At 58.8% G+C, this 27,950-nt stretch overlaps 12 protein-coding genes across 12 annotated transcripts; 6 read left to right on the top strand and 6 right to left on the bottom strand.

The window, feature by feature from the left end:
* Positions 1 to 51: 51 nt before the first annotated feature.
* FA10DRAFT_228119 (hypothetical protein) lies at positions 52 to 993 on the top strand (the record flags this gene model as incomplete). The annotated part of the gene is made up of 3 exons (XM_025518735.1): positions 52 to 613; positions 702 to 859; positions 937 to 993. The coding sequence occupies 3 exons, from the start codon at positions 52 to 54 to the stop codon at positions 991 to 993; spliced, it is 777 nt and encodes a 258-aa protein (XP_025379409.1).
* Positions 994 to 1,645: 652 nt separating this feature from the next.
* On the bottom strand, positions 1,646 to 2,557 carry FA10DRAFT_266010 (hypothetical protein). The gene is made up of 7 exons (XM_025521305.1): positions 2,485 to 2,557; positions 2,427 to 2,431; positions 2,330 to 2,352; positions 2,174 to 2,257; positions 2,031 to 2,109; positions 1,877 to 1,965; positions 1,646 to 1,802 (listed from the first exon to the last, which is right to left on the bottom strand). The coding sequence occupies exons 3-7, from the start codon at positions 2,330 to 2,332 to the stop codon at positions 1,692 to 1,694; spliced, it is 366 nt and encodes a 121-aa protein (XP_025379408.1). The 5' UTR covers positions 2,333 to 2,352; positions 2,427 to 2,431; positions 2,485 to 2,557; the 3' UTR covers positions 1,646 to 1,691.
* Positions 2,431 to 2,763, bottom strand: FA10DRAFT_266009 (hypothetical protein). The gene has a single exon (XM_025521304.1). The coding sequence runs from the start codon at positions 2,713 to 2,715 to the stop codon at positions 2,470 to 2,472; it is 246 nt and encodes an 81-aa protein (XP_025379407.1). The 5' UTR covers positions 2,716 to 2,763; the 3' UTR covers positions 2,431 to 2,469.
* A 340-nt stretch (positions 2,764 to 3,103) lies between these two features.
* Positions 3,104 to 6,979, top strand: FA10DRAFT_300727 (hypothetical protein). The gene is made up of 3 exons (XM_025524885.1): positions 3,104 to 3,483; positions 3,548 to 6,681; positions 6,801 to 6,979. Exons 1-3 carry the CDS (start codon positions 3,401 to 3,403, stop codon positions 6,962 to 6,964), a joined length of 3,381 nt encoding a protein of 1,126 aa, XP_025379406.1. The 5' UTR covers positions 3,104 to 3,400; the 3' UTR covers positions 6,965 to 6,979.
* Positions 6,980 to 7,135: 156 nt separating this feature from the next.
* FA10DRAFT_266006 (hypothetical protein) lies at positions 7,136 to 9,645 on the top strand. The gene has a single exon (XM_025521303.1). It carries the CDS (start codon positions 7,259 to 7,261, stop codon positions 9,536 to 9,538), a length of 2,280 nt encoding a protein of 759 aa, XP_025379405.1. The 5' UTR covers positions 7,136 to 7,258; the 3' UTR covers positions 9,539 to 9,645.
* On the bottom strand, positions 9,637 to 11,849 carry FA10DRAFT_259438 (hypothetical protein; the record flags this gene model as incomplete). Its single annotated transcript, XM_025519968.1, has 4 exons — positions 9,637 to 9,723; positions 9,787 to 11,097; positions 11,171 to 11,404; positions 11,466 to 11,849. 4 exons carry the CDS (start codon positions 11,847 to 11,849, stop codon positions 9,637 to 9,639), a joined length of 2,016 nt encoding a protein of 671 aa, XP_025379404.1.
* A 344-nt stretch (positions 11,850 to 12,193) lies between these two features.
* FA10DRAFT_300724 (NAD(P)-binding protein) lies at positions 12,194 to 13,439 on the top strand. The gene is made up of 2 exons (XM_025524884.1): positions 12,194 to 12,844; positions 12,918 to 13,439. Exons 1-2 carry the CDS (start codon positions 12,484 to 12,486, stop codon positions 13,343 to 13,345), a joined length of 789 nt encoding a protein of 262 aa, XP_025379403.1. The 5' UTR covers positions 12,194 to 12,483; the 3' UTR covers positions 13,346 to 13,439.
* FA10DRAFT_292976 (DEAD-domain-containing protein) lies at positions 13,197 to 15,784 on the top strand (the record flags this gene model as incomplete). Its single annotated transcript, XM_025524411.1, has 4 exons — positions 13,197 to 13,763; positions 13,827 to 13,953; positions 14,008 to 14,198; positions 14,263 to 15,784. The coding sequence occupies exons 1-4, from the start codon at positions 13,495 to 13,497 to the stop codon at positions 15,782 to 15,784; spliced, it is 2,109 nt and encodes a 702-aa protein (XP_025379402.1). The 5' UTR covers positions 13,197 to 13,494.
* Positions 15,785 to 15,929: 145 nt separating this feature from the next.
* Positions 15,930 to 17,891, bottom strand: FA10DRAFT_259436 (replication factor-a protein; the record flags this gene model as incomplete). The annotated part of the gene is made up of 2 exons (XM_025519967.1): positions 15,930 to 17,638; positions 17,717 to 17,891. The coding sequence occupies 2 exons, from the start codon at positions 17,889 to 17,891 to the stop codon at positions 15,930 to 15,932; spliced, it is 1,884 nt and encodes a 627-aa protein (XP_025379401.1).
* Positions 17,892 to 18,136: 245 nt separating this feature from the next.
* FA10DRAFT_266002 (hypothetical protein) lies at positions 18,137 to 19,126 on the top strand. Its single transcript, XM_025521302.1, has one exon. The coding sequence runs from the start codon at positions 18,171 to 18,173 to the stop codon at positions 19,026 to 19,028; it is 858 nt and encodes a 285-aa protein (XP_025379400.1). The 5' UTR covers positions 18,137 to 18,170; the 3' UTR covers positions 19,029 to 19,126.
* A 22-nt stretch (positions 19,127 to 19,148) lies between these two features.
* On the bottom strand, positions 19,149 to 22,175 carry FA10DRAFT_285090 (kinase-like protein; the record flags this gene model as incomplete). Its single annotated transcript, XM_025523963.1, has 2 exons — positions 19,149 to 19,852; positions 19,919 to 22,175. The coding sequence occupies 2 exons, from the start codon at positions 22,173 to 22,175 to the stop codon at positions 19,149 to 19,151; spliced, it is 2,961 nt and encodes a 986-aa protein (XP_025379399.1).
* Positions 22,176 to 23,514: 1,339 nt separating this feature from the next.
* On the bottom strand, positions 23,515 to 27,589 carry FA10DRAFT_266000 (hypothetical protein). Its single transcript, XM_025521301.1, has 2 exons — positions 25,653 to 27,589; positions 23,515 to 25,584 (listed from the first exon to the last, which is right to left on the bottom strand). The coding sequence occupies exons 1-2, from the start codon at positions 27,147 to 27,149 to the stop codon at positions 23,695 to 23,697; spliced, it is 3,387 nt and encodes a 1,128-aa protein (XP_025379398.1). The 5' UTR covers positions 27,150 to 27,589; the 3' UTR covers positions 23,515 to 23,694.
* Positions 27,590 to 27,950: the final 361 nt, after the last annotated feature.

Genomic DNA, 27,950 nt, shown 5'->3' with positions numbered 1-27,950 from the left:
AGTCTTGGATAGAACATGGCGCCGGCGCCTGCATCTCCCCTCTTCGACGAAATGTCGTCGTCGGCGTCTTTGTTATTGGCAAAGCGCGCCGACGAATCGCGAATCGACCCAACGGCCGACCAGAGGACGCTCATCATCGTCGCGTGCGTCTATGCCGTCGTGATCGTGCTCTTGTGGAACATCCCCTACCTCAAGATGATCATCTACCCATTCAAGCTCCTCACCGTCGGCTTTCACGAGTTCGGACACGCGTTCATGGGTGTGCTGACGTGCGCACACATTGAATCGATCCATCTTGACCCCAACGAGGGCGGCGCGACCCGCATGCGAGGCGGAATTCCCTGGCTGACGCTACCCGCCGGCTACCTCGGCTCGTCGCTGATTGGGGCCGCCATGATTGCCACGTCTTTCGACATTCGGGCCGCAAAGGTCATGACTCTCATCATTGCCGTCTTCTTCCTCCTGACCCTGTGGTGGGCGAGAAAGGATTGGCTCACATGGGTCCTCTTGCTCTGCATGGCTGGCTTGATTGTCGCTTTCTGGTTCATCGCCCACGGCGTCGCTCTCCAGTACCTCGTCCTCTTCATCGGTGTCATGTCGTGCTTGTACTCTGGTGAGTGAATGCCCGCTCCCACGCCTTACTTTCCCTTCCTCTCTCCCTCTCGATCAGACGACGCTGACATTTCTTGCCCACGAACCAGTGTGGGACATCTGCGACGATCTCATCTTCCGCAAAGTCAACGAGTCCGATGCCACGGCCTTTGCCAAGGTCGTCGGCTGCTGCCCTCCGCAGGTCTGGGGCGTCTTCTGGCTCGCCATCTCCCTCGTCTTTTTCGCAGCGGGCATCATCATCGGAATCGTGAGTTGTCTTGCTGCGCGTTTTCTTGTCTCTCAGAAAGGTCAGATTGCTCACCCGCTCTCGATTCTCTCCATCAGGTCGCCTTCAAGACGCCGCTCAAGCAGCAGCAGGCCGACAAGTTCCTTGACACTTAAAGCGGCCTCTCTTGTCCCTAAGAAAGAGAGGATCGATATTTACCCCATGTATCACAACAGAACAGCAAAGACTTCATCAGATCGGACAATTTACATTCATCTCTTCTTCGCATCCCAGCTCTGCATCAAGCAAGGCGTGGTGACTCTATTCTGGTGCCTGAAACAGCGGCTTGAAACAATAAGGATAGGCGGTGTCATTTTTGTGTTGTAGGACTATACGATGGTCATGGACAGCGTACGAGATGATGGAATGGACATAGTACAAAAGGAACGCTTGCGCTTTTCGTCTGCTCTTCTCTTCTCCTCTGTTTGGCGCCCGTCGCCCTGCTTCACTTTTCGTCGGTCTCGATCTCTTCAATTCATTCACACACACTCTCCTTTCTCGTCTGAGCTTCGAAGCTCCGGCGCTCAAGTCCGGAGCGCTTATGCGGAGGGGCAGTCCGCACGGATGCTGTCAAGGAAAATGGGTGAGCTAGTGAGCGGCAGAAGAAGTATTGCTAGGATAACCCACTGGTCCGCCGAGCCGCAGTTGTAGCAGGCACGCTGGCTAGGCTTGGAGCACTCGCGGGACTGACGGAGGAAGGACAGGTCAGCTCCACAGCCGGGCTCGTTGTATTTGCGTGTCAAGCACTTACAATGTGTCCCGCCTCGCCACAGTTCTGTGAATGTCACCGTTAGCTGACGCACGGAGGATTACACTAAGGATTTGGACTCACGTAGCACTTCTGGCCGCTGCCTCCAAAGGCACCGCCACCGCCTCCACCGCCCTGAGGGCAGTCCCGGCTCAGGTGGCCGACCTCGTTGCACGTCTGAAGCAGGGAGAGAGCCAATGGTCTGAGCAGATGTGCAATATAAGTAGGTACGGTGTTCTTCATCGACTCACGTAGCAAGCACGTCCACCACCGCCACCACGGCTGTTTCCACCGAAGGCAGCGTAGCCGCCAGTGGGGCAGTCGCGCGAGAGATGTCCCGCTGTAAGGTAAGGATAGGGATCAGGGCGGTGCGATCAATTATCCAAGTAAACAAGTCCCACTCACGCTCGCCACAGTTGTAGCACGAGCGGCCGCCGCCAGTTCCACTAGCTCCGAAGGCACCGGCGTCGGGGCAGTCGCGCGACTAATGTCAAAGGGTTTAGCCGACAGCTGAAAGATGAACAAGGTGGAATTTCGCTCCAACTCACAATGTGGCCGGCTTGGCCGCACTTGTAGCAGGTCCTCGCACCGCCTCCAGCACCGCCGCTGGGCGCCTGGTCGCAGTCCCTGGACTACAGGTCAAGAGAGACGGAGGTCAGCTCCCTCTTCTTGTCATCCTGTCATTTCACCGCTTTTTTACTCACCATATGACCCGGCTGTCCGCAGTCTAGTCGCGCAGTATGTCAGCTCAACGCATCTCCGAAGAGCCAAGGCACTCAGCACCCAAGAACTTACTGTAGCTGTAGTAAGGCATATGTCAGCTCACCTCTCGTGGCCGCAAAGTTCAAATGGAACTCACCAGGTAGGCCCAGCGCTGCTGGGGCCATTCGGGCAGTCGGCAGCCCTGTGTCCCTCTGATCAAAACATCCCCAAGAGCAGAAGGGTCCTTGTCAGCCACGCCGCCGACAAGCACAAAGAAAGTTCCAAAGCCGCCCGCGCCTCCTGGTTCACACACGAGATGGAGGCGCAGGCAATGACGCTCAGAGATGGAGAGAGAGACACTCACCCTGGTTGCACGAGTAGCAGGCATTGGACCTGCCGTTGGATTGGAACTGTGTGGGCAACAAGGAAAAAAGGGAGGGCAAGGCGTCACACGACATCAAGGGCGCAGGCGTAAGCAAGCGCGCCCGTCTTCAATGCATCTGGCACTCATTCGAGTCTGTAAGCTCCGGCTGATGCTCACAGCCATGTTTTGATTCAGTCTTGCTTTGTGGTAAAGAACGACGATTGATATGTTCTTGCGATTCGGTGTATTCCGATTCGAGCGGGGTCGAAGAAAATGGGAAGAAAGGTGGGTGGTGGGATGTTCTAAAACAAAGCGCGCGACGGCGGTCGACTGCCTGCACGTCGAAAAAAAAAGACACGGGAAAAGTTTTCTTTTCACACGTGTGCGCGCTTGCTTCACCGCCACCTCTGCCCACCGCCCTGCGCCGCCGTGCGCCTTGGACAAGAGACCAAGGTTGCTGGGCGCGCAGCAGGCGATGGCTACTGTGATGAGGGCGCACACGCCGTCTTCTTGGCTACTCTCCCTTTGCTAGGCTACATAAAGAGCTCTGAATCGCACGAAATTCCACTTTCCTTCAGCTGTGCTCACCTCTCCTTCTCCTCCCTTGGCCCTCTCGTTCCCCTTCTCATTTCGTTCCCGTGCGGCTGGTCCGCACACTTCCTGCCGACTCGACATTCACTTTCATATTTCTTTCTTTTAAAGTCTCAAGATGCAGATCACGAGGCCGTTCGTATTGCTGCTCGCCATCGCGATTGGCTCCGTTTCCCAGGCCAGCGGCGCTCCCACGGTTCGGTGAGTAGGATTTATGGCGATTCTCGCCAGACTCGCATGTTCACACACTTTGCCATTTGCACAGGCCTCTGACCCGAAGACAAGAAGTCGAGCTGGAACTTGGCGATGGGCAAATGATTGAGGTCGATACGGCTACAGATATGCCCCGGATCACAATCACCGACGATGACGGCGAAATTGTTCAGAGCTACAGCGGTGGAGGGTCGCTGCGCAAGCCGACAGCTCCGACATGCAGCGTTGATGACCTCCTTGTCCCTTGCGAAAGTTTGCTCGCGGGTAGCGACGCATCCACCTTCGTCCACGGCGGTGTTAACGAAAACAACTTCGATTACGGTGCCGGAGAGCTCGGCGAAGGCCTTCGCCACGATCCTCTCCTTGGTTTATCTCAAGCATATGACATTTCGTCGCAGGCAGACGTCTCCTTCGGATCTTCAATACAGGTACCTTCTCCCCCTTCGATAGGGACCTACAAAGCACCGATGATTGGAGGCGGGCAATTTCACGATGGCACCTTTACGCCCTTACAAATGACTGGGCCTCAGCCGACCAACAACGTCATCGCACCTCCTCGACCTCCTCTCACCTACAGCTCTCAACCAATGGGACCAGAACCTCATGCGCCTCCGCCTGCTGTGGCTCCTCCCGCAATCCAGAATCAGACACTGCCACTGTCGAATCCGGACAACGGCATCATTTTGACACAAAGCAACGGTGTGCAAGGTACTGTCAACAACACGGTCCCTCCTCAGCAGCTGCCAGAGAACATGGGCAAAGGACCCGAACAAGCAGACGACAAGAAGCCCGGGGAACTGAAGCCCGAAGACAGCAAGCCAGAAGAGGGACCAAAGCCGGAGGAACCCAAGCCAGAGGGGCCCAAACCTGAAGGAAGCAAGCCCGAAGAGAAGAAACCGGACGAACCCAAGCCAGAAGAGAAGAAACCCGACGAACCCAAGCCAGAAGAGAAGAAACCCGACGAACCCAAGCCCGATGACAAGAAGCCGGACGAGCCCAAGCCCGACGACAAGAAGCCCGAGGGGAATGATCCCGACGAAAAGAAGGGCGTCGGGGCACCTCCGCCTCCCCCACCTCCTCCCCCGCCGCCGCCACCACCACCGGCCACAGCACCCCCTGCCGAAAAGAAACAAAAACGCAGCATAGCGACTGGCCAGGACGGCAGCGCTCGCCCCAGCTTTTTCCGACGATGGTTGCCCAGTGACTTCTCCTCGGATTATGTCAACCGCGACTACATTTCTCGAGGATTTTTCGGACGGCGCGACTTGGAACCTCGCTGCGCGGAGTGTGATGCCAAGAAAGCAAAGCAGGAAGCGCTGACAGTAGGAGGTGCAGGAACAGGCAGCAACCTCAAGCACGACGAGCCAAAAGTCACGGAGCAATGGCCGATGGAGACAACCAGCAACCAGAATAATGTTGCGCTGGACGCCAGCAGGGCGACGGACAAGGTCTTCCCCTACCTTGCTGTGTCCAAGGCTCCCAAGGAGTTGGCTCTGGCAACCCAACCGTTGGTCAACACCGTCAAGAATGCAGATGGCGCCAGCCACATTACGGCCATCATTGAGCCCATTGTGATTCCTGTCCCCGAAAAAGCATTCGACGAGCTCGGTGGCGGCGCTTATGTCCTTCACACGCCCGGAGACTCGCTCGACGAGGCGATTAAGAATGCCTCTCTGTCGCTCAACAACGCCTCTTTGACCCTCAACAACGCCGCACAGAAGACCATCGACGACACCAAACTTGCGGCTAGTCAGTTTAGTGCAGCTGCGCTCAACAATGCCGACTTCAGAGGGAGCGGAGATGTCGGCGTCGGGGAGGAGGAGGAGCTCAAGGAGCCCAAGGGCAAGAAGCAAATTGGCGCAATACCCCCGGTGCCTGGCCATCGCAAGCGCTTTATCTACAAGAGGTCGCCAGCGCTGGGTGGCGCGAGCGACAGCACCGGCAACGCCGACTCGTCTACGCCGTTGGAGCGAGGTCTACAGAAGCGAATCGGGGACACGGATATGCCCAAGGATGACAAGGACAAGAGGGAGATGGATGGAGAGACCCCAGAGCCAGGTCCAAGCAAGCGCTTCATCTACAAGAGGTCGCCAGCGCTGGGTGGCGAGGGCAGCAGTGGCACCGGCGGCGCACCTATGCCGTCGGAACGAAGTCTTGGAAATTGGATGGAGGATGTGGAGCCTCAGGGGCCCAAGGATAAAAGGGGCGCGGGGCAGACGGGCGATGACCCCAGGGGGCCTCGTCAAAGCAAGCGCTCCATCTACAAGAGGTCACCAGCGCTGGGCGACGCGAGCGACAGCAGCGGCAACACCCGCTCATCCACGCCGTTGGAAAGGAGTCTGGAGAAGCGGATCGGGCAGGTGGAGGAGCCAAAGGGGCCCAAGGATAAAAGAGACCCGGGACAGGGTGACAATGACTCCACGGGGCCAGACCCAAGCAAGCGCTCCATCTACAAGAGGTCGCCACAAAGCGAGGGCACCCGCACCGGCCCATCTTCGCCGGTGGAACGAAGTCTGGAGAAGCGAGTTGGGGAGTTGGAGGGGCCCAAGGGGCCCAAGGACAAAAGAGGCGCGGGGCAGGGGGACGATGACTCCACGGGGCCTAGCGAAAGCAAGCGCTCCATCTACAAGAGATCGCCACAAAGCGAGGGCACCCGCCCCGGCTCACTCCCGCCGTTGGGACGAAGTCTGGAGAAGCGGGTCAGGGAGTTGGAGGAGCCCAGGCATGAAAGGGAAAAGAGGCACACGGAAGATCCCCCCAGGGCGCCTAGCGAAAGCAAGCGCCTCATCAACAAGAGGTCGCCACAAGGCGAGGGCGCCGGCTTCGGCTCACTCTCGCCTTTGAAACGAAGTCTGGAAGAGGCGGTAGGCGAGAGACGACATGCCCGACGACACTTCATTACACGCAGGTCGGAGATCCGTTCGCGCGCCGTGGCACCTAGTCCTGCCCCAGGTTGGTATCGTAGAGATAATGCTCAGGACGATCACGACGACCTCTTCAGGCATGGTCCTGCTGTTCCTCTCAACGTGACAAAATCAGCGACTGCTAAGGGGGCCAAGGGTGGGAAGAAGGTGTTGGGCGACGATGACATGGATGGGGATGGGGTCCATGATGATCTCGACGATAGGTACCAGGGCTATCTGCCTATTGCTAACAAGAGCGTAACGCAGTATGTCCCTCCCAGCAGTAAGTGTTGTACAATAGTCGTCGTGGAGAGTCGTGGCCTCTTTTCTCTTTTTACTTTCTCCAGTTCTTTCCATGGCTGTCTGCCGAGCTTCTTCGCTGACCATCAATCTCAACATCAGCCTCGAGCGTCGGAAGGACGAACATGACCAACAACGGCAGCGGCAAGCTCGTCTACGGTCACAAGGTCACAGCCAATGGAGGCACCACAACTTTCGCTCGGGCGGCCATCACGTCAACAGTCCTTGCTGCCCTTATCGGCATTGGTGTCTTTGCGCTGCTGTAGACAAGAGCCAATTCCAATATGAGAAGAATGTTCACTCTCGCCCTGTCGACTGCACTGTGCTGCGTGTAATTTGTTCAGATCGGCTGATCGGCCAAGCCATTAGACTAATCTGCACCCTTACATTCGTGCAGGTGGAGGTACCTGTCTTTGACATCATAGCTTCGAGGCCCGTATCGCATTGCGCTATTAGTTTTGCCGCTCTTGGGCCTCTCCGTGTGCAAAGGCCCTGATCTCTTCTCTTCCCTCACGTCCTTGATCATTCCTCACAAGTGGATCAACGATTGAGAGAAGAGCATGGCCACAGACACAGGAGAGCAAGAGGCGGGGGCGCAGCCGCCTGTGCAGTCATCGCTGACGGCCAAAGTGCTCGGAGATGCCTCTGCCCACGCCGAGGCGGACCCTGAACAGGTCGAAGGTTCACGCAAGGACCTGCCCAAGGCCGAAGTGGTGCCTGAGCACGTCAAAGCCATCCCTGCCGCCAATGCCGACGAGGTCCCGCGTGTGGCCGATGGAGACGAGGAGCGCGCGACCGATCCTGGCGTGACGGACCTGGGCTGGTCAGAGGACCCCAAGATTCCCATTCCTGTCCTGCACGGCCTGAAGAACGAGGACGTATGGCAGCTGGTCCGGCGCTTCAATAAGCAAGTCTACCATCTGAAGGCGCTCAAGCCCGACGAAGAGCCACAGGGCGGCATCGACCTCAACATTGCCGACAAGGACGAGTTCACGCCCGACAAGCTCCGTTCCACCCTCGAGCGCCTCTACATGACAATCGGCCTTGGCATGGCAGCTTTCTTCAAGCACATCGCGAGGATCCGATCGTGGAAAGAATACAAGCGCACGATCTTCTTCCTCGCCCTCTATTCGGTGGCCTGGTTGCTCAACTACCCCATGACGCTCCTCTTCACGCTCCTTACGGTGCTTCTGGCCAGCCCACGCGGGAGGCGTATCCTCTTTCCCCCTGCACCGTTGGCGGCCATCTCGGCCAAGACGGGTGCGGCAAGGGTTCCCAAGGCTGGGCACCTGGGAAGTGAGAGCCTGACAGGCGCTGCGGAGAGCTACAAGGGAGAGGCCGTCGAGCAAGAGGCGTCCAACATTGTCGGTTCCGTCGCACACATGGCTGTCAGCACAGCTATCGGAAACGATTCCTCAAAAGTCCAGCAGCATGTGACCGACGACGATGACGACGATGACGGTGATGGCGCCGAAGACGAGAAGAGGAGCCCTGCAAAGCGAGAAGAGGAGGCCACGCCAGATCCGGCCGATATGGCCTTGGCGTCGAAGGATGCCCAGTCCAAGGTCAAGGGCGACAAAAAGCACGCTGACAACCAGAAGGACCACTCTGCCGATGCCGTACACCAATCCGTGTGGGAGGGCGCCCAGCCACTGCTTCACGCCCTCGAGGATGTGGCTGACACCTGGGAACGCTTCGGTAATGCGCTGTCACCCACGCCTCCCTTTGCGCAGCACCGGCCCCGGCTCTTTATTGCAGGCGCAGTCGCTGTGCCACTTCTTCTGGCCAGCTTGGTCGTGACCAACACGATGGTGTACAGGGGCACGACTTTTGGCTTGGGTTTTGCCTTTTTCGGACAGCCCCTCTTTGACCGGCTCAAAATCTCGGACGTGCGCAAGTGGCTCGATGAGAAGGTGCCTGACTGGCCTCGCTACCTCGAGCTCCGCAACTCGCTTCTCAAGGGTGTGCCCACGGATGCACAGCTGACGATGACACTCCTTCGCATTGGAGAAGCCAACAAGTCTCCCCTTCCACCCCCTCCGCCCGCTGTAAATGCACCGGTGCCGACGGCCAAAGAGGGACACGATATGTCGGAAGACGTCCCTCCCGAATACGAAGACGAGCTCAAGAAGGACCACGACGAGCAGCAGCAGCAGCAGCAACAACAAGAGGGTGCTGGAAAAGCGGTGCCCGACGAGTCATCCAAGAAAAAGAAGCCGTCCAGGCTACTGGGCTTCTTCAAGGGAACCGTCAAGGCCGGCACGAACACGGTTCTGGGCACCAATGCCGTCAAGGCCGAGGCTTTGCGGCTGGAAAATGCGCGCCGCAAAAAGGGTGTAGTGAAAAAGGATGTCTCGAGGGAGGCCGTCGGCGATGGTCCCACTTCCTTCCACGCGAGGCATCACGGTAAAAAGGGTCTCGTGCTGATCAGCACCACGAGTACGACACCCTGCGTGTCCTTTGAAAAGGCGTGGCCCGCCACGGCGAAAGCTGCACATGCGGCCTATGAAAAGGCCCTCGAGCAGTCACAGGACAAGGACGACGGAGAGGACGGAGAAACGCAGATGGTCAAGACGCTGAGGGAGACCGCCGAAAAGGCCCGTCCGACTGCGCACTTCAGCATCCTCGTCGATGACATTGTCTCGCTCAAGAAGCTGGGCGGCCTCGGGTGGAAGACGAAGCTCGTCGTTGGGTGGGCCCTGGAGTCTCAGGTCGCAGACGGCCTCGAGATTGAGACGACGGACGGAAAGAAACACGTCGTCACAGCGATGCCCAGGCGCGACGAGGTGTTTAACCGTCTTGCCAGCTTGGGAAAGGCTCACCAATGGGAGGCCTGGTGAATAATGTCCTTCTTGTGCAGATCCTTCCCTCTCTTTGCTTCTCAGCACATACTTTCGTTTGCAATTTCGTATTTTCGCATTTGTGCAATAGATGTGTTTTACAGACCGTCAGCCGCTGAATAGGTGTCAGCAATGACGATGCGCCAGAGCTTGGCAACGAGGGGCGGCGCTTCTTCCTCGAGGACCTGGAGCGAGCCCATTCTGATTAGCGAGGGTGTGGACCTAAGCTCGAGACTCGATGCACTCACTGGCTCAATGATGTTGACGAGGTCTCTCGATGTCGGCCTATTTCTCAGCTTCTTGACCAGCTCATCGACCATGTCCGGCACCGGCTCTCCCACGCTCTCAGTGATACCCTCATCGAGGAGCTTGCGATAGCTTCTCTCGACGGCGAGCTCATCAATGTGGTCCCATTTCGGCACCAATGCAAGGAGCTCGTTTTGGTCGGATGGAAGTCCCTCTTCCAACTTCGTACGTTTCTCTTGCCGAAGCGCGTCTTCCCGTTGCTGCTTCGAGATGTCGTCGTCGAGTTCAATCTTGGCCAGCCGACTTCGTCGTTTTCTGCCCTCTTCATCTTCGTCTTCTGCCTCGCCAAGCACGCCGGTCGTGGGTGCCGCCAAACCAGGACCTGGACCCGCGTTGGATGCACCGTCGAGCGCGGCAATTTTGTTGAGCTTGAGAGGTGCATGTGTCGTCGCGCCTGGCACAAGGATACCCGCAGCACGCTGTTGTTCCGCCAGCTCGGCCATCTCCTTCGCCTGCCTCTCGAGGAATCTTTCAGCCTCTATCCTTGCTTGTTCCTTTTCCTCTTCCTCCAACTTGGCGTCCTCCTCGTCCGCCTTGTTCTCTCGATCTCTGAGAGACGCTCTCATCCTCCTCCAGCGCGATCGGTCCGCGTAGAACATGTCCTGCGCCTCCTCCTTCTCCTGGTCCCACTCCGACAGGATCTTGCCAAGATGGCTTGCCTCCTTCTCTCTGCGCGCCTCTTCCGCCCTTTCTTTGCCCAACTCCCGCTCCCAGTGGCTCAGTCGCTGCCTTTCATGGTTGAGGTATCTTCGTTCGCTCTCCGCGCCCGCCCGCGCCGTCTCTTCCTTCTCTCGCTCTTTCCGCCGGGCCTCTTCGCGTTCGTCGCGTTCGTCCGGCCCGAGATTCCTCTCCTCGTCTCGATAATGCTGCTGGGACGAAGATGCGCCTACGAAGTCGACCGGTCTCAGGTAGCTCTGCTTGTCATTTGGCCCGCCCATGGACGAGTCCCCGCGCCCATTGGCGGCACCAGGGTCCCCTGCACCAGCCGGTCGCATCTTCTCCATCTTCTGGATCCTCTCCATCCGCTTTTTTTCCTCCTCTCGTGCCGCACTGGCCTGCCTGAACTTGTCGATCTCGCTCAGCACGCTGCCTCGATGCTCTTCAGGAAGCTCCTCGGGAGGCAGGTCTTTGAGGTGCGACGGCACGTCGTACGACGGCTTGGCTTCGGCCATGTGTGAATTGGCTGGGTCGGCCATCTGCGCAAGGATCGATTCGACCGATGCCCGTGCAGTCTGCTCCATCGACTCATCGCTCTGTACCAATTAGAAGCATCAGCAATTGCTCTTTTTCCCCCTCCTGAACCCCTTTGCTGAACTGGAAACCCACATCAGTCTGCACGCGTTCCTGTTCGTACTTGTCCAGGAACTGCCTCGTCTTCTCGTCCGCTCGGACAGTCAGCTTCTTCTTAGCGGCAGGATTGTCGACATTGGCTGCGCCTTGAGGCGGGAGCTCTTGACCAGTAAGCACCGCCAGGGCCCTCAGCACCGATTCTGGGTCGACAAATTCGGCGAACCCAAACGAAGCATTAACTCTTTTGAGCGACCTCAGCTGCCCGCAGGCCTGTGTTTCACTCGCGCATCAGTAACACTGGATCGAAGAGGGGCACTCATAGGCTACGCACCTGAAGAAGCTGATGGAGCCACATGTCGGACACGCCCGCGGAGATGGTGCCGATGAACAGGGTTGTATGCGCTGGGACACCGCCAGCGCTGCTCGGCATTGGACCAGCGGGGAGCTGGCCTTGTCCGCCTCCCATCATCATCGGCGGAGGTGGTCCTGAGGGTGAGCCAGCGCCCATCCCCATGTTCATCATATGGGGAGGAGGAGGAGCCCCATTTGGAGGCATCATCATCCCTCCTGCTGGAGGAGGTCCCCCGTATCCACCCATATTCGGTGGTGACTGAAATTGCTGCTGAGGAGGCGGGCCACCATACTGTGGCGGCACCTGTCCTCCTGCTCCGATGCCAGCTCGTTGAGGTGGGGGTCTAGGCGGCAAGGGCGCCATGTTCGGGTTGCCGGCATTCTGCCAATGCTGCCGGCCTGGGCCCGCTCCTCCCCCTGCTCCTCCTCCGCCGTTGTACATCTTCTAGCTCCCCGGCCTTGTCCACTGGAACTCGACAATGTCGCCTCGTCCCTTTGTGTCTCAATTGCTGCGAGTCGCCAGGCTAGAGGTGGAAGGAAAGAGTGGCAGTGGATGTCGAAGGTTGTGGCCGACTCTGTCAGCTGCACGTGAAGAGGATCCATTTTTTCTTTCTTTATTTTAGCAGTGCCTAGATTTGGGCAACAGCCGCTCATTGCCCCGTCTGGGCTTGTTTCTTGATCTTGTCGTGAGAATCGAGAGATTTCTTTCCAGCCAGCCTCTCGATCTGAAGACAATCATGTGCGTCTTGTGAGCGGATTGTCCGAAATCTCAAGGTCTGTCGCCTCTGCTTGCTTTGAAGACCTTGGGCAAATAGCAAGAGTCGTGAGTACCTCAATGGAAATTCTGAAAAGCGCGGGTTTGGCATACACTGGTTCGATTAGGAGCACGGAATTAAGGATCTGTGGAGGGAAGACGGTGCAACGAAGCACGGGTAGGCAGAGTGGTCATTCAAACACGCTTCCAACAACCTTTACCATCATAAGCAACATCCCCAGCAATGTCGTTCTCTTTGGCCGGTAAGCAATTCATCATCACGGGCGCTTCGCGCGGCATCGGTGCCGAAATTGCCTCGGCGGCCGCCGCCAACGGAGCCAAGGCCCTTGTGCTCGGGTACCAGTCCAATCGCGAATCAGTGGACAAGGTTATCAGCAAGCTCCAATCAGACAAGGCCACCTCGTCCACAGCTGTCCATGCCGTTCAAGGAAATCTTGTCGACCAGAAGTCCTGCTCCCAATTCATTGAGGCGGCCCTGAGTAAGTTGGAGGGCGGCAAAGTGGATGGCTTGATCCTGAGCGCTGGCGTCATGGATATGGTGTCCTTGGCCGACTCTACCGATGAGAACCTCGCTCGCCACTTTGGTAAGTGTGACTTCGACCGTGTGGGAATCGCAAGCAAAGTCCTCTCAGTCACTTACTCCCTTTCCCTCTCCAGACACCAACGTCAAGGGCACGCTGTTCACCATTCAAGCTGCTTTGCCCCACATTGTCAACGACGGCCGCATCGTCACCTTCAGCACGTCCGTCACCGTCTCGCCGCAGGCACTCGGACCAGGCTACCTGCAGTACACCATGTGCAAAGCAGCCATCGAGCAAATGGTCAGGGTCCTGCAGCGTGACCCGACGGTAGGCGGACCGGATCGCCGCATTGGAATCAATTGCGTCGCTCCAGGAGCTACAGCCACCGACCTCTTCCTCAACGGAAAGTCGGACGAGTTGATCAAGAAGATTGGCAGCCTGATGCCAGAAGGGCGCATCGGCCAGCCCGACGAGGTGGCACAAGCCGTCCTTTTCCTCTTGACGCCAGCGTCAAACTGGGTCAAGGGACAGCTGCTTCGCATTAATGGCGCACAGACGCTGTAAAGCCGGCACGCCGTGTGGTTTTGTCAATGACCAATCTATCTGGGTCCTTTCCGATTTCCCTCTTTGCGAAAATTTTAAATTTTTTGGTTCACTCCACTGCATCTTCCTGACCATTCCTGTTCGGTCGAAAGGTAAAAGTGTGGCGGAGGATGGAAGAGGGTCCGTCGCTGAGCAGCGCCCCTTCCTACGCTGGGGCGTGGACGAAGCTCGTCGGAAAAGGGCGCCAGGGCGGGCGGCTGCTTGAGCCATGGCTGGAGACGCACATCGTCTCGACGATGGGCTTTGCCCAAATGACGCCGGTCCAGGCCAGCACCATTCCTCAGTTCCTCTCTCATCGAGACGTCATCGTGGAGGCGGTCACGGGCTCCGGCAAGACGCTGGCATACGTCATCCCGACTCTGCAGATGCTCATTCGGAGGTGTGAGAGCCGTTCCGCCGTTGATGAGGAGATCGAAGGAGACAATGATGGAGAGATTGTTAGGACACGGAAACGGTCGTACAGGAAGGGTCAGGTGGGCGCTCTCGTCATCTGTCCGACACGAGAGCTGGCGCAGCAGGTCCATGGCGTCGTCAGTGACTTTTTGGCATTGCAACCAGGGGCAAAGCCAGTTGGTGAAGGAGAGGACGGGGAAGGCCAGGAAGAGAGCGGTGAGGCGGAGGAGGAGCCGATGATTTCTGGTGCTCTCCTGGCCATCGGAGGGACCAAATCGTCGCCAGCACACGATTACAAGCGATTCAAAGACGAAGGTGCAGACATCATCATCGGAACACCGGGAAGGGTGCAAGAGCTCCTCGAGAGGCCTGGCGTTGATGTCAAGGAGCTCGAGGTGTTGGTCCTTGACGAGGCCGATCGGTGAGTTCTTCATTCACAGTCGTCCTCTTTCCTTAGGCCGATCTTACTGATCGGACCACTGCAGCCTGCTGGACCTGGGATTCGCACCTCAAGTCACCTCCATTCTTCGAATGCTGCCCAAGCAGCGCCGGACAGGCCTCTTTTCGGCCACGATGACCGACGGCCTCACCGAGCTGGCTCGCGTCGGCCTGCGCAATCCTGTCCGCGTCGTTGTCAAGGTCGAGTCGCGCAACATCGCCTCTTCCAGTAGCAGCAACGACAAAAGGATGCCTGCATCTCTGCAGAACTTCTATCTCGTGTCCAGAACACAGGACAAGCTGGCTCAGCTCTTGCGGCTCCTGACTCGTGAGGCTTCGACTTCCAATGGCGGACAGCCAGCGATGAGGAAGGCAATCGTCTACTTTGCGACATGCGCCCAGGTCAACTACTTCTACAAGATCCTCACTCGCTTACAGGAAGAGGATCCAGACAGCTGCCCACTGCCGTCGAGCCTCAGGTTGTACTCGCTACACGGCAAGCAAACGCCCGCTCGCCGTACCGCCACTTTCGAAGCATTTGTCAATGCCAACCCCGTCGGCTCTTCCCCCCCCTCCTCTTTTTCAGCCGGATCGCAAGAGGCTGCCTCGATCCTCTTTTGCACCGACGTGGCCGCTCGCGGCCTGGACCTGCCCGATGTGGACCTGGTCGTCCAGTTCGATGCGCCGACGGACCCAAAGAGCTTTTCGCACCGATGTGGCAGGACTGCGCGCGCGGGCCGGCACGGCAAGGCCATCGTGCTCCTCAGCGCTGGCCGAGAGGAGGAGTACGTGGCCTTTTTGAAGGTGCGCAAGTGCCCCGTCCGCTTTCATCCTGCGTTGCTCGAAGACGGACAAGCAGCAGCAGCAGCAGCAGCAGATGCAACCGCCGGAGCAAAGGAGGAGGGTCAGGAGGAGCAGCCGCTGGGAGAGGATGAGGGTGCGACTCATCTGACGCAGAGTATGCAAAGGGCCATCCGCGCCGATCGAGACTTGTACGACTGGTCGATGCGTGCCTTTGTCTCGTTTGTGCGCTCGTACGGCAAGCATGAAGCCAGCTTTATTTTCCGACCGCAAGACCTGGACCTTGCTGCACTCTCCAGGGCCTTTGGCCTGCTGAGGCTGCCGAGGATGCCAGAGACGCGCGGGCTGACCGACGGGCAGGAGGAAGTCGACCTCTCGACGCTGGCATACAAGGACGAGAAGCGGGAGAAGCAGCGGCTGGAGTCGCTGCAAAGGGAGCAAAAGGAGGCGGAGGAACGGGGCAAGGGACAGGAGCTGACGAGGAAGAAGAAGATGCGAGGGGCAAAGGCGTCGGAGGAGGCTTGGAGCGACCAGAAGAAGAGAAAGGAGAGGAAAGAGGAGAGGAAGGAGAAGAAGATCAAGAGGAGAAAGGCCATCAGGGCCGCTGCAATCGCGCAGCCGACAGAGTCAGGAGAAGAAGCAAACGAGAAAGCAGTGGCAGAAGGCCAGGAAGAAGAGGACGATTGGATTGCGGAAGAAAGAGAGACAAAGCGGCAAAAGAAGCAGGCAGAGGGCCACTTCTCCAACGTCGACTTTGAAGGCTTATGAGGAAAGAGCTCCCACCACTTGTATCACTAGCAGTCATCAACCGACGCATTCATAGATCACCAGACATTTGTTTGCGTAAGAAGAGAACAGAAAAAGGCCAGACTACTTTACAAGAGGAAGAGAAGGGATGTGTGAAAGACAAAGATCAGAGAAACTTTTTCATGGCTTCCACGAGCTCGTTTCCAGCCTTGGCAAAGTCGACCTCTGAGATCCTCGTGACACTGTACCTCACCCTCTCCTGGTCCTGGAAGGTGTCCATCTTGGCGCGGCAGTTGAACATGTACATCTTGTTTGCCGCCTTGGTGAGGACCTGGTTGTACTTTGCCTCGCCGTCGTCCTCGTTGCGCAGCTGCTCGAGCTGCTCGGCCTTCATGCCGACGATTTGCTCGCCCACGTCGTTGAAGCTGTTGATCCACAGCTGGCCAGTGTAGTCCTGAACGTTGGCAGAGAGCATGTACCGGTAGTCCGGCGCCTCGTAGCTGCGGTTGCACCTCTCGCATCGCCAGTTGCCCTCGCTCTCGCACACGACCTTCTTCTGGCACTTTTCGCCGGGCCCCTTCTCACCGGGGCACGCCGTGTAGTACAGGTTCTCGTTGCGGATGTAGACGAGTGTGGCGCGCATGTTAAAGTAGTCGGCCTTTCCTTCTGGCTTGGTGCCCAGGCCCAGGTCCTTGACCTCGCCGATCGTCTTGCGCTCCTTGGGGTCGGAGCTGTTTGCCCCAACAGTCGAGTTGCCCAGCATAGCACTCGAGTACGACTTGAAGGCCTGCTTGCTCGAGAGGGCCACTCCTTCGTCGTCGTACCAGCCGCGCAAGCTGTGTGCTTCGGGCAGGTCTGGGTTGACCATCATGCTGGAGCTCGACGTCATGCTCAGACTGCGTCCGCCAAAGTCGCCCACGCTGATGTTCTTGAACGCAACGACGGGCCGATCGTCCATGCCTGCGCCAACGTGTCCCTTGTCCGTGCCGTACGTCATGGCTGTCTTTCCCCAAAGGGTGAGACGAACAGACATGCCAGTCTGGTCGACAAAGACGAGTTCCCTCTTTTGCACGGGCTTCTGCGACGCCTTTGAGATAATCTCACCCAGCTCGCCCACGCTGTCGACGATTCCGACCACGTCGCAGGTCTGTTTGGGCTCAACGGAGTCGAGCTGATCGAGAGGCACAAAGTTGTACTTGACCTCTGGTACGTCGCCCACGTCGTCATCCTTGCACTCGAACACCTCCGAGTCCTTTTCAAACGTAATTTCGTACTCGTTGTTCACGGTAGAGAACTGCTTCTTGGCAATGTTGACCTTGGCCTTGCTGATGTAGTAGACCCTGTTCTCGATGAAGAGGGGGTAGAGCTTGTCGACGGCATCGTTGAAGCCCGTGGCCTTGATCTCGCCCGTCTCATCGAGGAGGTTGACGCTGAAGAGCTTCCCGTCGCCGCGCGCGTTGCTCCAGTACTTGATCTCGGACTTGCTCGTGACGCGTGCCTTGATCGTCCACTTGTTCTGGTACGGAGACAGGCCTTCGATGGGGTAGACGGGGTTTTTGTTGATGCTGCCATCACCGCCAGCTCGGACGCCAGCGGTGGGCGCCCTGCGTGCAGGCATCGCGCCTGCGTTGGCGCGAGGAGCTGGGCTCGTGCCTGCGCCGCCCTCCGTCTTGACAGCTGGAGCGGCGCGCTGCTCGTAGCTCTTTGGGTCGCCGACGCGATCGGCGATAGTGGTATCGACCACCTCAACGTCGAGGAGAATGATGATCTTGCGATCCTGGATCGTGTTGGGGGCGTACGACTTGATCTTGATGAGGCAATTCCTTGCCAGGCCGTCATTTTCGACGAGCCCCTTGAGCTGAGTGGCCAGCATGGCTGCGGTGCCTCTCCAGAGTCAGCTTCCTGCATCCTTCCTCTTCTCTGCTCAGGAAACACGCAAAGACTGAAACTCACACTGGGCATAGTGTTCGCCATCGCTGAGGATGAGGCGGTACCGGTCGCTGGCCCCTTCCTTGGTGGCCTTGATCATCTTGACTGTGAGCACCTGGCAAATTGGCTGAAAGTCGACATTCTTTTCCGAGTCATCGAGCATGCGCGAGACGCATCCCTCAGTCAGTTGTCCCGCCATGCTGTTTGTGAAGAAGGAGCTTGCGAGCTGGTGAGAGGAGGAAGAAGAGAAAGAGGAAGAGGGAGAGGCGAAAGATGGTGGTGAAAGTAGTTGCTCAGCGTCGCCCGCCACTTTGCTTCCAATTCTCGCGTCGCGTTCGGCGAGCGAAAAGTGTTATTTGTGAATATTTCCACGTGGGGCAGTGACAAGGGCGCACACTCGACTTTCCGTCAGTCGGAGGAAGAAGAAGCCTGGATGCCTGTCCGCGCCCATTGACCGCTGGAGATCGAGCGAGCAGCGATGGATGAAGAGGAGCAGATGCGAGAGCGACGCTCTTCCTCGCCTCCCTACAGCCCCAAAGGCGATCGATCTCCTCGCCGCAGCCGCAGTCGCAGCCGGAGCCCGCTCTCGTCACGCTCACGCTCGCGCTCGCGCTCGCATTCGCGCTCCCCCGGTCCCTCGCAGCAGCAACACCACCACCACTCGCACCCCCATCGTCCTCACCTCGCCGACCGGACCGCCCTTCGCATCTCGGGCCTAACGCGGCCCATCGTCGAGGAGCACCTCGACGCCATCTTTTCGAGCTACGGCAAGCTGGCGCACGTCTTTCTGCCGCGCTTTGCTCGCTCGGGCGAGAACCGCGGCGTGGGCTACGTCGACTTTAGCTCGGTGCGCGGCGCCCAGCTCGCCGAGGCCAACATGGACGGCGGTCAGATCGATGGGGCGATTGTGCGTGTCGAGCTCGTCGACGTCGAGGACATCAGGAGGGCAGCAGCAGGCTCGCGAGCGTACGAGGAGAGGGAGAGGGAGAAGGGGAAGGAGAGGGGAGCGAGGAGATGGAGCGGCTACGATGCTGCGGCGCGATACGATCGGCCGACCAGGAGGGAGGGCTATGGTCAGCGGCCACCACCACCGCCACCACGATCGCGTTCGCCTGTCAGTCGAAAGAGGCGTAGCAGCCCGAGTCCCCCACCGTCTGATCGGAGCCGGAGCCCAAGCCCCCGTAGAGCAAGAAGTCGTAGCCGGGATCGAGATCAGGACCGCATCATGAGCACCTCGAGGTCGAGCAGGGGCAGGAGCAGGGGCAGGAGCAGGGGCAGGAGCAGGAGCAGGAGCAGGAGCAGGAGTGGCAGTAGAAGTCGCAGTCCGGTGCGATGATAATGACACAGCAATTATACAATTGAGTCTTTGTGCGATGAGAATCACAGAAACATTGGGTGTGGGGGCCTGTACTGTTACAAAACCTGAAACAAGAAGGGGGGAATTCAATAGCTGATTTCAGTCGTCATGGGCCAGCTCGGCGGCACCACTGTGGACACGAGCGTGCTCGAGCAGCCACCGCTGTCCCTGTGCCGATCGTGGGTCCAGCGGCGGTTCGACCTCGTCGCCGTGTGCCGAGGCCTCCTTCGTAAAGCTGCCCTCGGTCATCCACTCCTCATCCCACGCTTCCCACGCCGTGGCACGCTTGGCAGCGTCTCGCCTGAGCAGTCGTCCGACCATGTGCTTGGCACGAGGTGTGACCAGGCGATTGTTTGGCGCAAAGCCACCTGCTTGCTCGCCTGGCGACACGTCGAGCGACTGGTCGTTGTCGCGAGCCGGCCACCGGAGGTCGCCCTTTGCGATGCGGAGGAGGTGCGTCTTCCTGGCCTTGGCATCCCTTTCGACGCCCTGACCTTCACGGCCCACGCCGCCGGTCGTGGTCGTCGAAGACGTGGTGTCTTCCAAGAAAGGCAGGCATCCCGTCAGAAGCGCATATAGGACCACACCCATAGCCCACGCGTCTGTCTTGCGCCCGTCGTAGCGCTTGCCGATGATGAGCTCCGGCGCCGCATACTCTTCTGAGCCACACCGCGTCTCGAGCAAGGGCGAGTTGGGATCGATGAAACGCGAGAGCCCAAAATCGGTGAGCTTGAGCAGCGGACCAGCACCCAGCGTGGACGGCCTCAGGTCCGTGCTGAACAGGTCATAAGTGAGGATGATGTCTAGGGTTCCAGGCGTCAGTATCTATCTCTGCATCTCCCATTCCAGTATCATTTGAAGATGCTCACTCTCCAATTTAATGTCGCGATGGACGAGATTGATGGCATGCATCCACCCAACGGCATTGGCCAACTCGCCAAATAGGCGGCGTACAAGCCACTCGCGCTTGGCGAGCTCGAGCGAGTGGTTGGCCAGCAGTTCAAACAGCTCGCCGCCGCCGACGCGCTCCAAGACGAGGTTGTGGTGCCGGGGCGTGGAGAAGGACGAGATGAAGCGGACAATGCTGGGATGCACGATGTGCTTGAGCACCTCCACCTCTCTGACCCAGCTGACCTTCATACGCTCATTCTGCATGCACGGCGCTCGTTCGAGCATCTTGAGCGCGACCAGATCTCTGCTCACGCTCACGCTGCTCCTCTTGCCGGTAGAGCCGTTGCTTGGCGGAAGAGGTGGTGGTGTGCCAGCCTTGCGCGCAGCCAACACCACCCGGCTGAATGCACCCACCCCAAGCGTCCGCTCGACACTGTACGGACCAATGATGCCGCGTACTTCATCTTCTTCTTCCTCGGTCGCTTCGGCCTCGCTCACAGCAGCCTTGGCTGCACCGATGAGACCCGCTTGGTCCCTCGCGCTATCTCTCCTCACCGCAGCCTCCCCAGCCGAGGTCACCGAGGCGGGGCCATTGGCAGGCACATCCTTGATAGTCGATGACGCCAATGGCTCCTTCACAAACAGGGCTCCCGCGCTCTTGACAGCCTCCACTGAGGGCAGAAAGCTGCTGCCCGTCGCATTCTCCGATGGTCCATGGACATGGCGGGTTGAAGACGTGCCTCTCGACCTCGACGATCTCCCCACCTGGCCTCCTCGTCCGTCACGGCTCCAGGAGGAAGAGACTTCAATCGTAGGAGATGGCGGCGTATGCAGCTCCACAGTCGGCGCTTGCGAGGGCAGCAGCGAAGGCGCGTCTCCAATGGCGGAAGGAAGCGCCGAGATGGAGTCAAAGGCACGGACCGGGACAGGCCTACCGCTGCTGAACGGCGCACGCAAGCCGTGAATGTCTCCATCGCTTGGTGCTGAAGGATATCTGGAAGAAACTTGCTGGTCGTGCAATCTCGAGGCCGACGAAGACGGCGGAGGCTCCCGCTTCTGGCTGGCAGGCGAGCCTAGGTATCCTGCACTCATGGGCGACGCAACCACATCGGTCTCTTGTTCTCTTTCATTCGCCGAATGCGACTGTGTTGTCGGAGCAGAAGAGATGGACCAGCTGGCGCCAAAGAAATTCGACGTCTTGGAGGATGTCGAGGACGACGACGGGCCAGACGAGGCAGACGTCGACGAAGAGGCACCACGCCGCCATGCCTCTTGCTTCGGGGGGCTCGAAGATGAAGATGCTGCATCGTCCTGTCGAGGATATTGCTGCTGCTGCTGCTGCTGCGCTTGTCCTCGAGCAGGGGAGAGCGTCACCGAAGACGACTCAGAGTTGGGCTCGAGGCCCAACGTCGAAGTTTGCGAAGGAAGTGAGGGCAACGACGTCATGTGGGCAATAGAGTCGTCGGAGAGTGAGACGTCAAAATTGGACAAGCTGCCATTGAGGCTACCCGACGACGACACCTGCTGCTGGTTCGTCTCTACAAAACTACCACCACCGCCACCGCGTCCTCCTCCTGCTCCTGACGACGACGATCCAGTAGAAGAGGCGGCCCTTCTCCGTCTCGCAAATGCAGCGTCGAAGGGACCTGCCGCCGAAAGATAGTTGCCCCCGCTGTGCCCGTCTGCTGTCGCAAGCATCTCGACTGTCTCGCCGCCGCCATGATCGCCCGCCATAATGCCAGGACTGGGCAGTGGTGTGATGGGTTTTCCTTCAAAATCGTCCCACCGCCTCGCTGCTCCTCCCGGCCCCATGTGCGTCCAAGAGGATGTCGAGCTGTTAGATGCGTGCCTCGTAAGGCCATTCTGATCAGTGCCTGTCAACAAGCCCGTCGAACCTAGTGTCGACGGCAGAACGGGCGCCAGAGAGTCGGAAGAGCCAAAGAAGGCCGCCGTCTTGGATGTCGACGATGATGAAGAGTCCTTTTTAGCATGCCTCGTCGATTGATACCGCGCCATCGTCTCGTCGTGTGCGCTCGATGAGTCTGAGAGGGCCGCAGACAAGACGGGGATCGTATGAGACTGCTGAGATGTGAACTCGGTCGCGATGGGCGGGAGCATCTGGTGCGAGCCTCGTCGGCCCTGCATCGCCGTCGAAGAAGTCGGCGAGCCAAGCGAGTCCATAACTGTCGGTGTCAGCGTCGGCGGAACGACCGATGACGAAGATGGGTCGACCATGGTTGCTACCAGCTTGCGCCTCTATTTGCAGCCGGCGTGAAGAGCTCAAGAAAAGGGAGGCACGAGGAGCAAGTTAAGGCTGTGCCGTCGTTTCGCACGCCTTCTTCGCAGCCCAGCTTGTCGCCTTGCTCCTTCGCTCCTGACGAAGCTCCGACTCCTTTAGTGGTGCCGCACGCGCGCCAGCACGCCTACACGCCTCTACAGACACCGCCGATCAAGAATTGATCTTGAAGGATTACTGAGAGGCACGCTGTCGGAATAGGCAATAAACCTTGTCGCGGATGGATCTAGGCGCCTGTTTTAGCCGCACCCGTGTGCGCCCTTGTGCGCCCTACTTTGGGCCTCCTGTTCCGGGTCTGTGTTTGGTGCCTCTTCCCCTGCCTACGTCGTGTTCACCTTTCCCTTCTGGGCCGCTGAAATAATATCGAGGGAGCGAGAGCGCGCACGCGCGATGTGTGGTGGATTGGTAACAAGTCACGCAGGTTGCGCGCCGCACGTCCCTCACACCCTCGGTCTCCCGGCCGCGAGCGAGCAGTCAATCCCCTCTGAGCGCCTCTCTTTGCCTCTCTCTCTATTTCGCACTACTTAGCGCGTTTCGACTCTCTCTTTCTCGCGTGGTCAAAGACGGACGTGTAATTTCCTTTTTTTTTTCCTCTGTGATGCGATGCAGTGACAGAACAAATGCGCAGAGATCAGATGCGCGCTGCGCTGCACTGCACCTCTTCGGCCTCTTCGCCGTTTCTTCTCGTCTTTTTGACACACACAGAGAGACATGCCATGGGCTTTTCTTGTGTGTCGGCAATACGAGAGAGGGCGCGCACCTTGGGATAAGAGTAGCAATGCCAAGATCGAAAAAAGAAAAGAAAAAAAAATGTTTCTTCTTCTTGAGAGCAAAGGCCTGTCTCCGGCGCCCTCGGCCCATCGTGGTCCAGCCAGTGACCTTTGTTCAACGCCCATATTAGCTCCCACTCACACGCCCTCTCGTGTGTTCGTTTACCAGATAAGACGTACGGCTATCAGTCTTGAAGAAGAACACAAAGAACGAAACCCAAGATTGGACTGTCGAACATATTAAAATTTAGAAGGGCTTGTGCGCAAAGAAAGAAAGCTGCATGGAAAGTTAGGGCAAGCGGCCCCGAGGACTGCAATTTCTTCCCTGTTGCTGTTTCTGTTTTGGGTGACGATAAACTTGGGGCCGCGAAACCAATTTCTGCACCGGTCTCATCCAACCGCTCTCCCTATCCTGTCCGATGATAACCGGACATGGCGGGAACAATGGCCTCGACCAAAGATAACGAGTCCAACGGCCGCGCTCTCCGCACCATGTTTTACTACTTCTGCACTGTAATAGAGGGATATCGATTTGAACAAACTCGACGAAGCAGAGGACGATGGATCGCTTCAACAAATGGACAGAGAAGAACGCGGAGAAATTAGGCCACAGAGAAGGATGCAAAAGAATGAGGAGAAAGGGGATGATGAAGAAGAAGAAGGAGAGAAGACAGGAATATGCTAACGTTCAGCCTAGTGCATTGCTGTTGCTGCTGCTGCTGCTGCTAGTGGCCCGCTTGAAGAACTTTGCCACCTTGCCGCCTGGCTGGTGGGGAGAGTGGGAGCTGCTGTTGGTTGAGGAGGAAGATGGGGCGGTGCCATCGACGGTGCCCGAGGGTGACTGGCTGCCTCTGCGCCGTCCTTGCTTGTTGTCAAGACCGTACGATGACGCACTAACACCGTAGAACGAAGAGGTGGCTGGCATGCTCGGGTCCACCATCTCAGCTCCGTGCCTCGTCGCATCCCGGTCTTTGCCCTTGGAAGCGCCTGATGTCCGGTTGGACGTCGATGGTGTCATCAAGTCTTCTCCCTCATCTTCGAGGGCATGACCGTGCAAAAGTTGGCTTGCCGGCGGGCTGTTGCCCTGAGCAGGCGTCATGTAGATGTCTGCCGCGCTGTCCCGGTGCTCTATAGACGATGACTGGTTGGGGTAGTGGTGGTAGTAGGAGGCCGCCGAGCTCGTCGAGCTCTCGCGGCGGTCGTTGATCATGCGTGCGCTGAGTTGGCTCTGCTGCGATGGCCTCCGGGACGACGACGAGGGACTCCCGCCCTTGACCATCGAAGCCGTCAAGCTGGGCATCCTCCGGTCTGCCGATGCAACGCCATTGAGCGAGTGTCCCTGCCCGGGCGGATCCATGGCGCGAACGGCGCTCCGAGGCGGCGGGGGCGCTTCGGCAAGCGTCGAAAGAAAGTGCTGGTTCATGGGGGTGTGCGAGTCTGCAAAGCCAGGCGAGGCGGCCATGCCGTCCAAAATTTGGCCTTGCGATGGCCGGCTCGCAATCTCAATGGGGTTTGACACTGCTCTCGAGCTCGGTGATCGGTGACGGTGACGGCTAGAACCCATGACTTCCTCTGGCTCCATGTCCTCGTCGCGCTCGTCGGGCGCCAGCCCTGGCGAGTCGGGTGGCGGCGTGACGACATTTCGCAGGCCTGAGCCAGACAGCGGGGTCGGTGCATGCGAAGAGGACTGCAGAGGTGCAGCAGGGGCGACAACGGTAGATGCGGAAACGGCAGTGTCCGGCCGGGCTGGCTCCTGGTGCCTGCGTGGGGATCGTTGTTGCCGCTGCGAGGCCTGACGGCTGTGATTGCTGTCGGCAGATGTCTGGTCAATGCTACGCCTTTGCGACACCGATCGTCGTGAGCCCGAGCTGGCAGGCGCCATCGATGAGGAGATCTCGTTGGCTTCAGCAGTGGCTATCAGCACGGCAGCTGCTTGCGAGTCGGGCTGTGGGGCCACCGCTGCCGCGACGGCTGCTGGCTGCTCCTCGGTACTTGTCTCGACTGGATTTTCGGCCGCAGAGGCGGCCTCGGCCTCCTTAAGCAGGGCTGCCTGCCACGCCTCGTCCTCTTCGACGTCAGCTTCCAGGTCGGCAAACGTGCGACAGAGCGGGCACGAGAAGCCCGGGTGGTGCATGAGGAGAAGGGGACGGATGCACTTGTAGTGGAAGACGTGAGAGCACGGGGCAATGAAGAGAGCCTGGCACACGGTGACGGAAAAGAGACAGATGCAGCAGTCCGTCACGTTCATCGACTGTCGGTTCGTCGGAAGCGCGGCAGCCTTGCCCGAGCCTGTGCTCGCACCACCGGCAGAGGCGCCCAGGGGTGAGCCTTGGAGCGCCCTGAGCTGTCGGAGGGCATTGACGTTGAACTGGTTGGCGCCCCGCTGCCAGCCACGGTTCAGCTCGACCCTCATCTTGACGCAGCGGTAGATCTCTTCTGTGCCACCTTGGTAGTCGACGCCGAGCTGCACGACATCGCCGTCTTTGATCTGGTGGGGCTTGCTCTCGAGATTGGGAGCCGAGAGGCGAATGTGGTTGAGGAATGTGCCCGAACTCGACTTCGTGTCTCGAATGAAGAACTGTGGTGCGATGTATGCATGGTGAGAACACATAATTTCAAGACGGATTCTAACACATCGTCACTCACCTTGCCACCGGCTTCGCACCAGACCTCGGCATGGCCACGGCTGACGACTTTGCTCTTGAAAGCGATCCGGCCAGAATCGACCCTGCCACCGCCACCGCCGGCAGCCGCTGGGATGGCGCCACCCCTTGCGACGGGTGCAGTTCCTCCTCCTATCCCGGCACCTACCGAGGAGGGAGCTGCTGTCCCAGCCGCGCCTGATGACGGATTGGCACTGCCTCCTGCGACGGTACTCCCCGCGCCGTTGATGCCTGCGCCGCTCGACCACAGCAGTGAAGAGTTGCCAGCATTTTCACCACTGGCTGCCACGGCTGCGCCGCCCCGATCGGTGAAGCGACCAATCTTGACGGCGGCTGCGCCCTCGCCCATCTCCCTTTCGATGGGCTCGAAATGGAGCGAACGGGTGGCCTCGAGATGAGGGACCAACCGTAGCCGGTGGGTCGCCGTTGCCGGGACATTGGACGAGGATGAGGAGGAGACGACGGCTGCCCTTGCACCACCACTGCCGCCAGGCGACACATCACCGGACACAGCGGGCGCCTCGACACTGCGCTCGTCTGCACCAGAAGCGCTTTGTTGTGGCGACGAGGTGCCCAGCGATCCGTTTGGCAGGACGGCGAGCGTGGCGGAGGCTGGCAGGCCGCCGGCAGCAGTCCCGGACCCCACAGCGACATCTTGGTTGTCGGCGTTCAGCGAGACACGAGGCAGATGATCGCTCGTCTGCCCAGCGCCGCGCGACTGTTGCTGCGAAAGCGGGGGCTGGATCTGCAGAGACGCCGGGTCTGCCCGTGCCCGTGCCTCTTCGACCGCCTGCATGTTCTTGCTGGCACCCTGGCTGTACCGTCGGAACATTCTCCCAATCGGGTTGCTCGAAGATCGTTCGCCACCCTGGCTGCTGCCACTGCGTATCATCGAAGGCACGGCGCCTCCAAAGAAGCTTGGCGACCCCCGTCCCTCGGTTGTCTGGGGCCGGGTTACCGACGCGGATGAGTTCGAAGCGGGGACCTGTGGCCTCGAGGGAAACGAGATGCGGGAGCTGCTGGAGTCAGGGATGTTGTATACCTGCGATGAGGAGCTGCTCCGTGGCAGGCCGTACGCTGTCCTCGGGATTCCCAGCCGGCTGAGAACGCCCGTGTTGCTACCACCGTTGGCGTTGCTCGTCTCTTGGTCGGGCGAGGCAGGGAGCGAGTCGACCAGATCTTCGGTCGAGTCGAGACCGAGCTGCTGCTGCAGTTGCTGCTGCTGTGAAGCGCCAGACGCTCCGCCCCCTCCAGACGTGCGAGGGCGTCGGCCGAAGTGCCGTTCCAGGAACGAGGAGCTGGTGGGATTGGGATTGGAAAAGAAGCCACTGCCGTTGCGTTGGCTGGACATGAGACCGTTGGGCGTCGTGGGCTGAGATGAGCCATCTGCTACCATGGCACCGCTTGTGAGATTACCCGCGGCAGAGGAGAATGAATGCGACGTGCGATGGTGCGGCCGCGAGGTCGAAGACAGCGGCATTTTCGTCTGCCTCGCTGGCTACTGCAAGGTGGATCGAGAAAGTGATGTCGCTTGATGGTTCTCTTTCCTTCCATATACATGCGCTTTTCTCTTTCTCTCCCTTGTTGTCACTGCCTCGGCTGCCGCATGAATAGGCACCACCAGTAGTGTGATCGGTTTTGCCCCTATGCAGGCGAGCGAGCGTTGCCGCGGATCGCCAAGATAAGTACTCGACCACTCGTCTCCCTCTCCGGCGGTGTCGACCACTCGATGACCCGTCGCTGTCAAGGTCGCCGCCGTCGGAGTAGAGAGGCCGTCGAGCGTACCTCTGCGTCAAAGGTATCTCGGATTAAGTGGCAGGAGCTGGCTGGTAGCGCTCGCCCTCTTGAACTAAAGAAAGACCGCAAGGCGCGAGCCTAGTGAACGAGCCGCCTCTTGTCTCTCAATCCGGCTGGAATTAGCGATGGAGCGATTTGACAGAATAGACGTCACGCGAGTTTCAAAAGGGCCAATTCTTCTAATGTGGCCATTTGGCGCGGTTTGCCGGCCTAATGATGCCGCCCGCACCAGGGACGAGGCATGTACCGCTGCTTGTGCTATTGTTGCAGCCATAAATCATCAGCGGCCCGCCCTCTTCTGGGTCAGAAAGAGGGTTAGAGTCTCACTCTCGCTATATCGACTGGCCAGGCTTCAAGCCCGTGCTTGATTATGATTAAGATTCAGCTTTGTGTGCCGTCGGACGTCATTGATCATGTCGGGGAGCCTGGAAGAACCTTGATCGTTCTCGGGCTTTGCTCTGCCATGCCACTCTCGACTCTGGCT

Source organism: Acaromyces ingoldii (genome assembly GCF_003144295.1).
Source record: "Acaromyces ingoldii strain MCA 4198 unplaced genomic scaffold FA10scaffold_2, whole genome shotgun sequence".
NCBI classification, from domain to species: Eukaryota; Fungi; Basidiomycota; class Exobasidiomycetes; order Exobasidiales; family Cryptobasidiaceae; genus Acaromyces; species Acaromyces ingoldii.
Note: the sequence above shows the minus strand (reverse complement) of the source record. Positions and strands in the feature narration are given on the sequence as shown.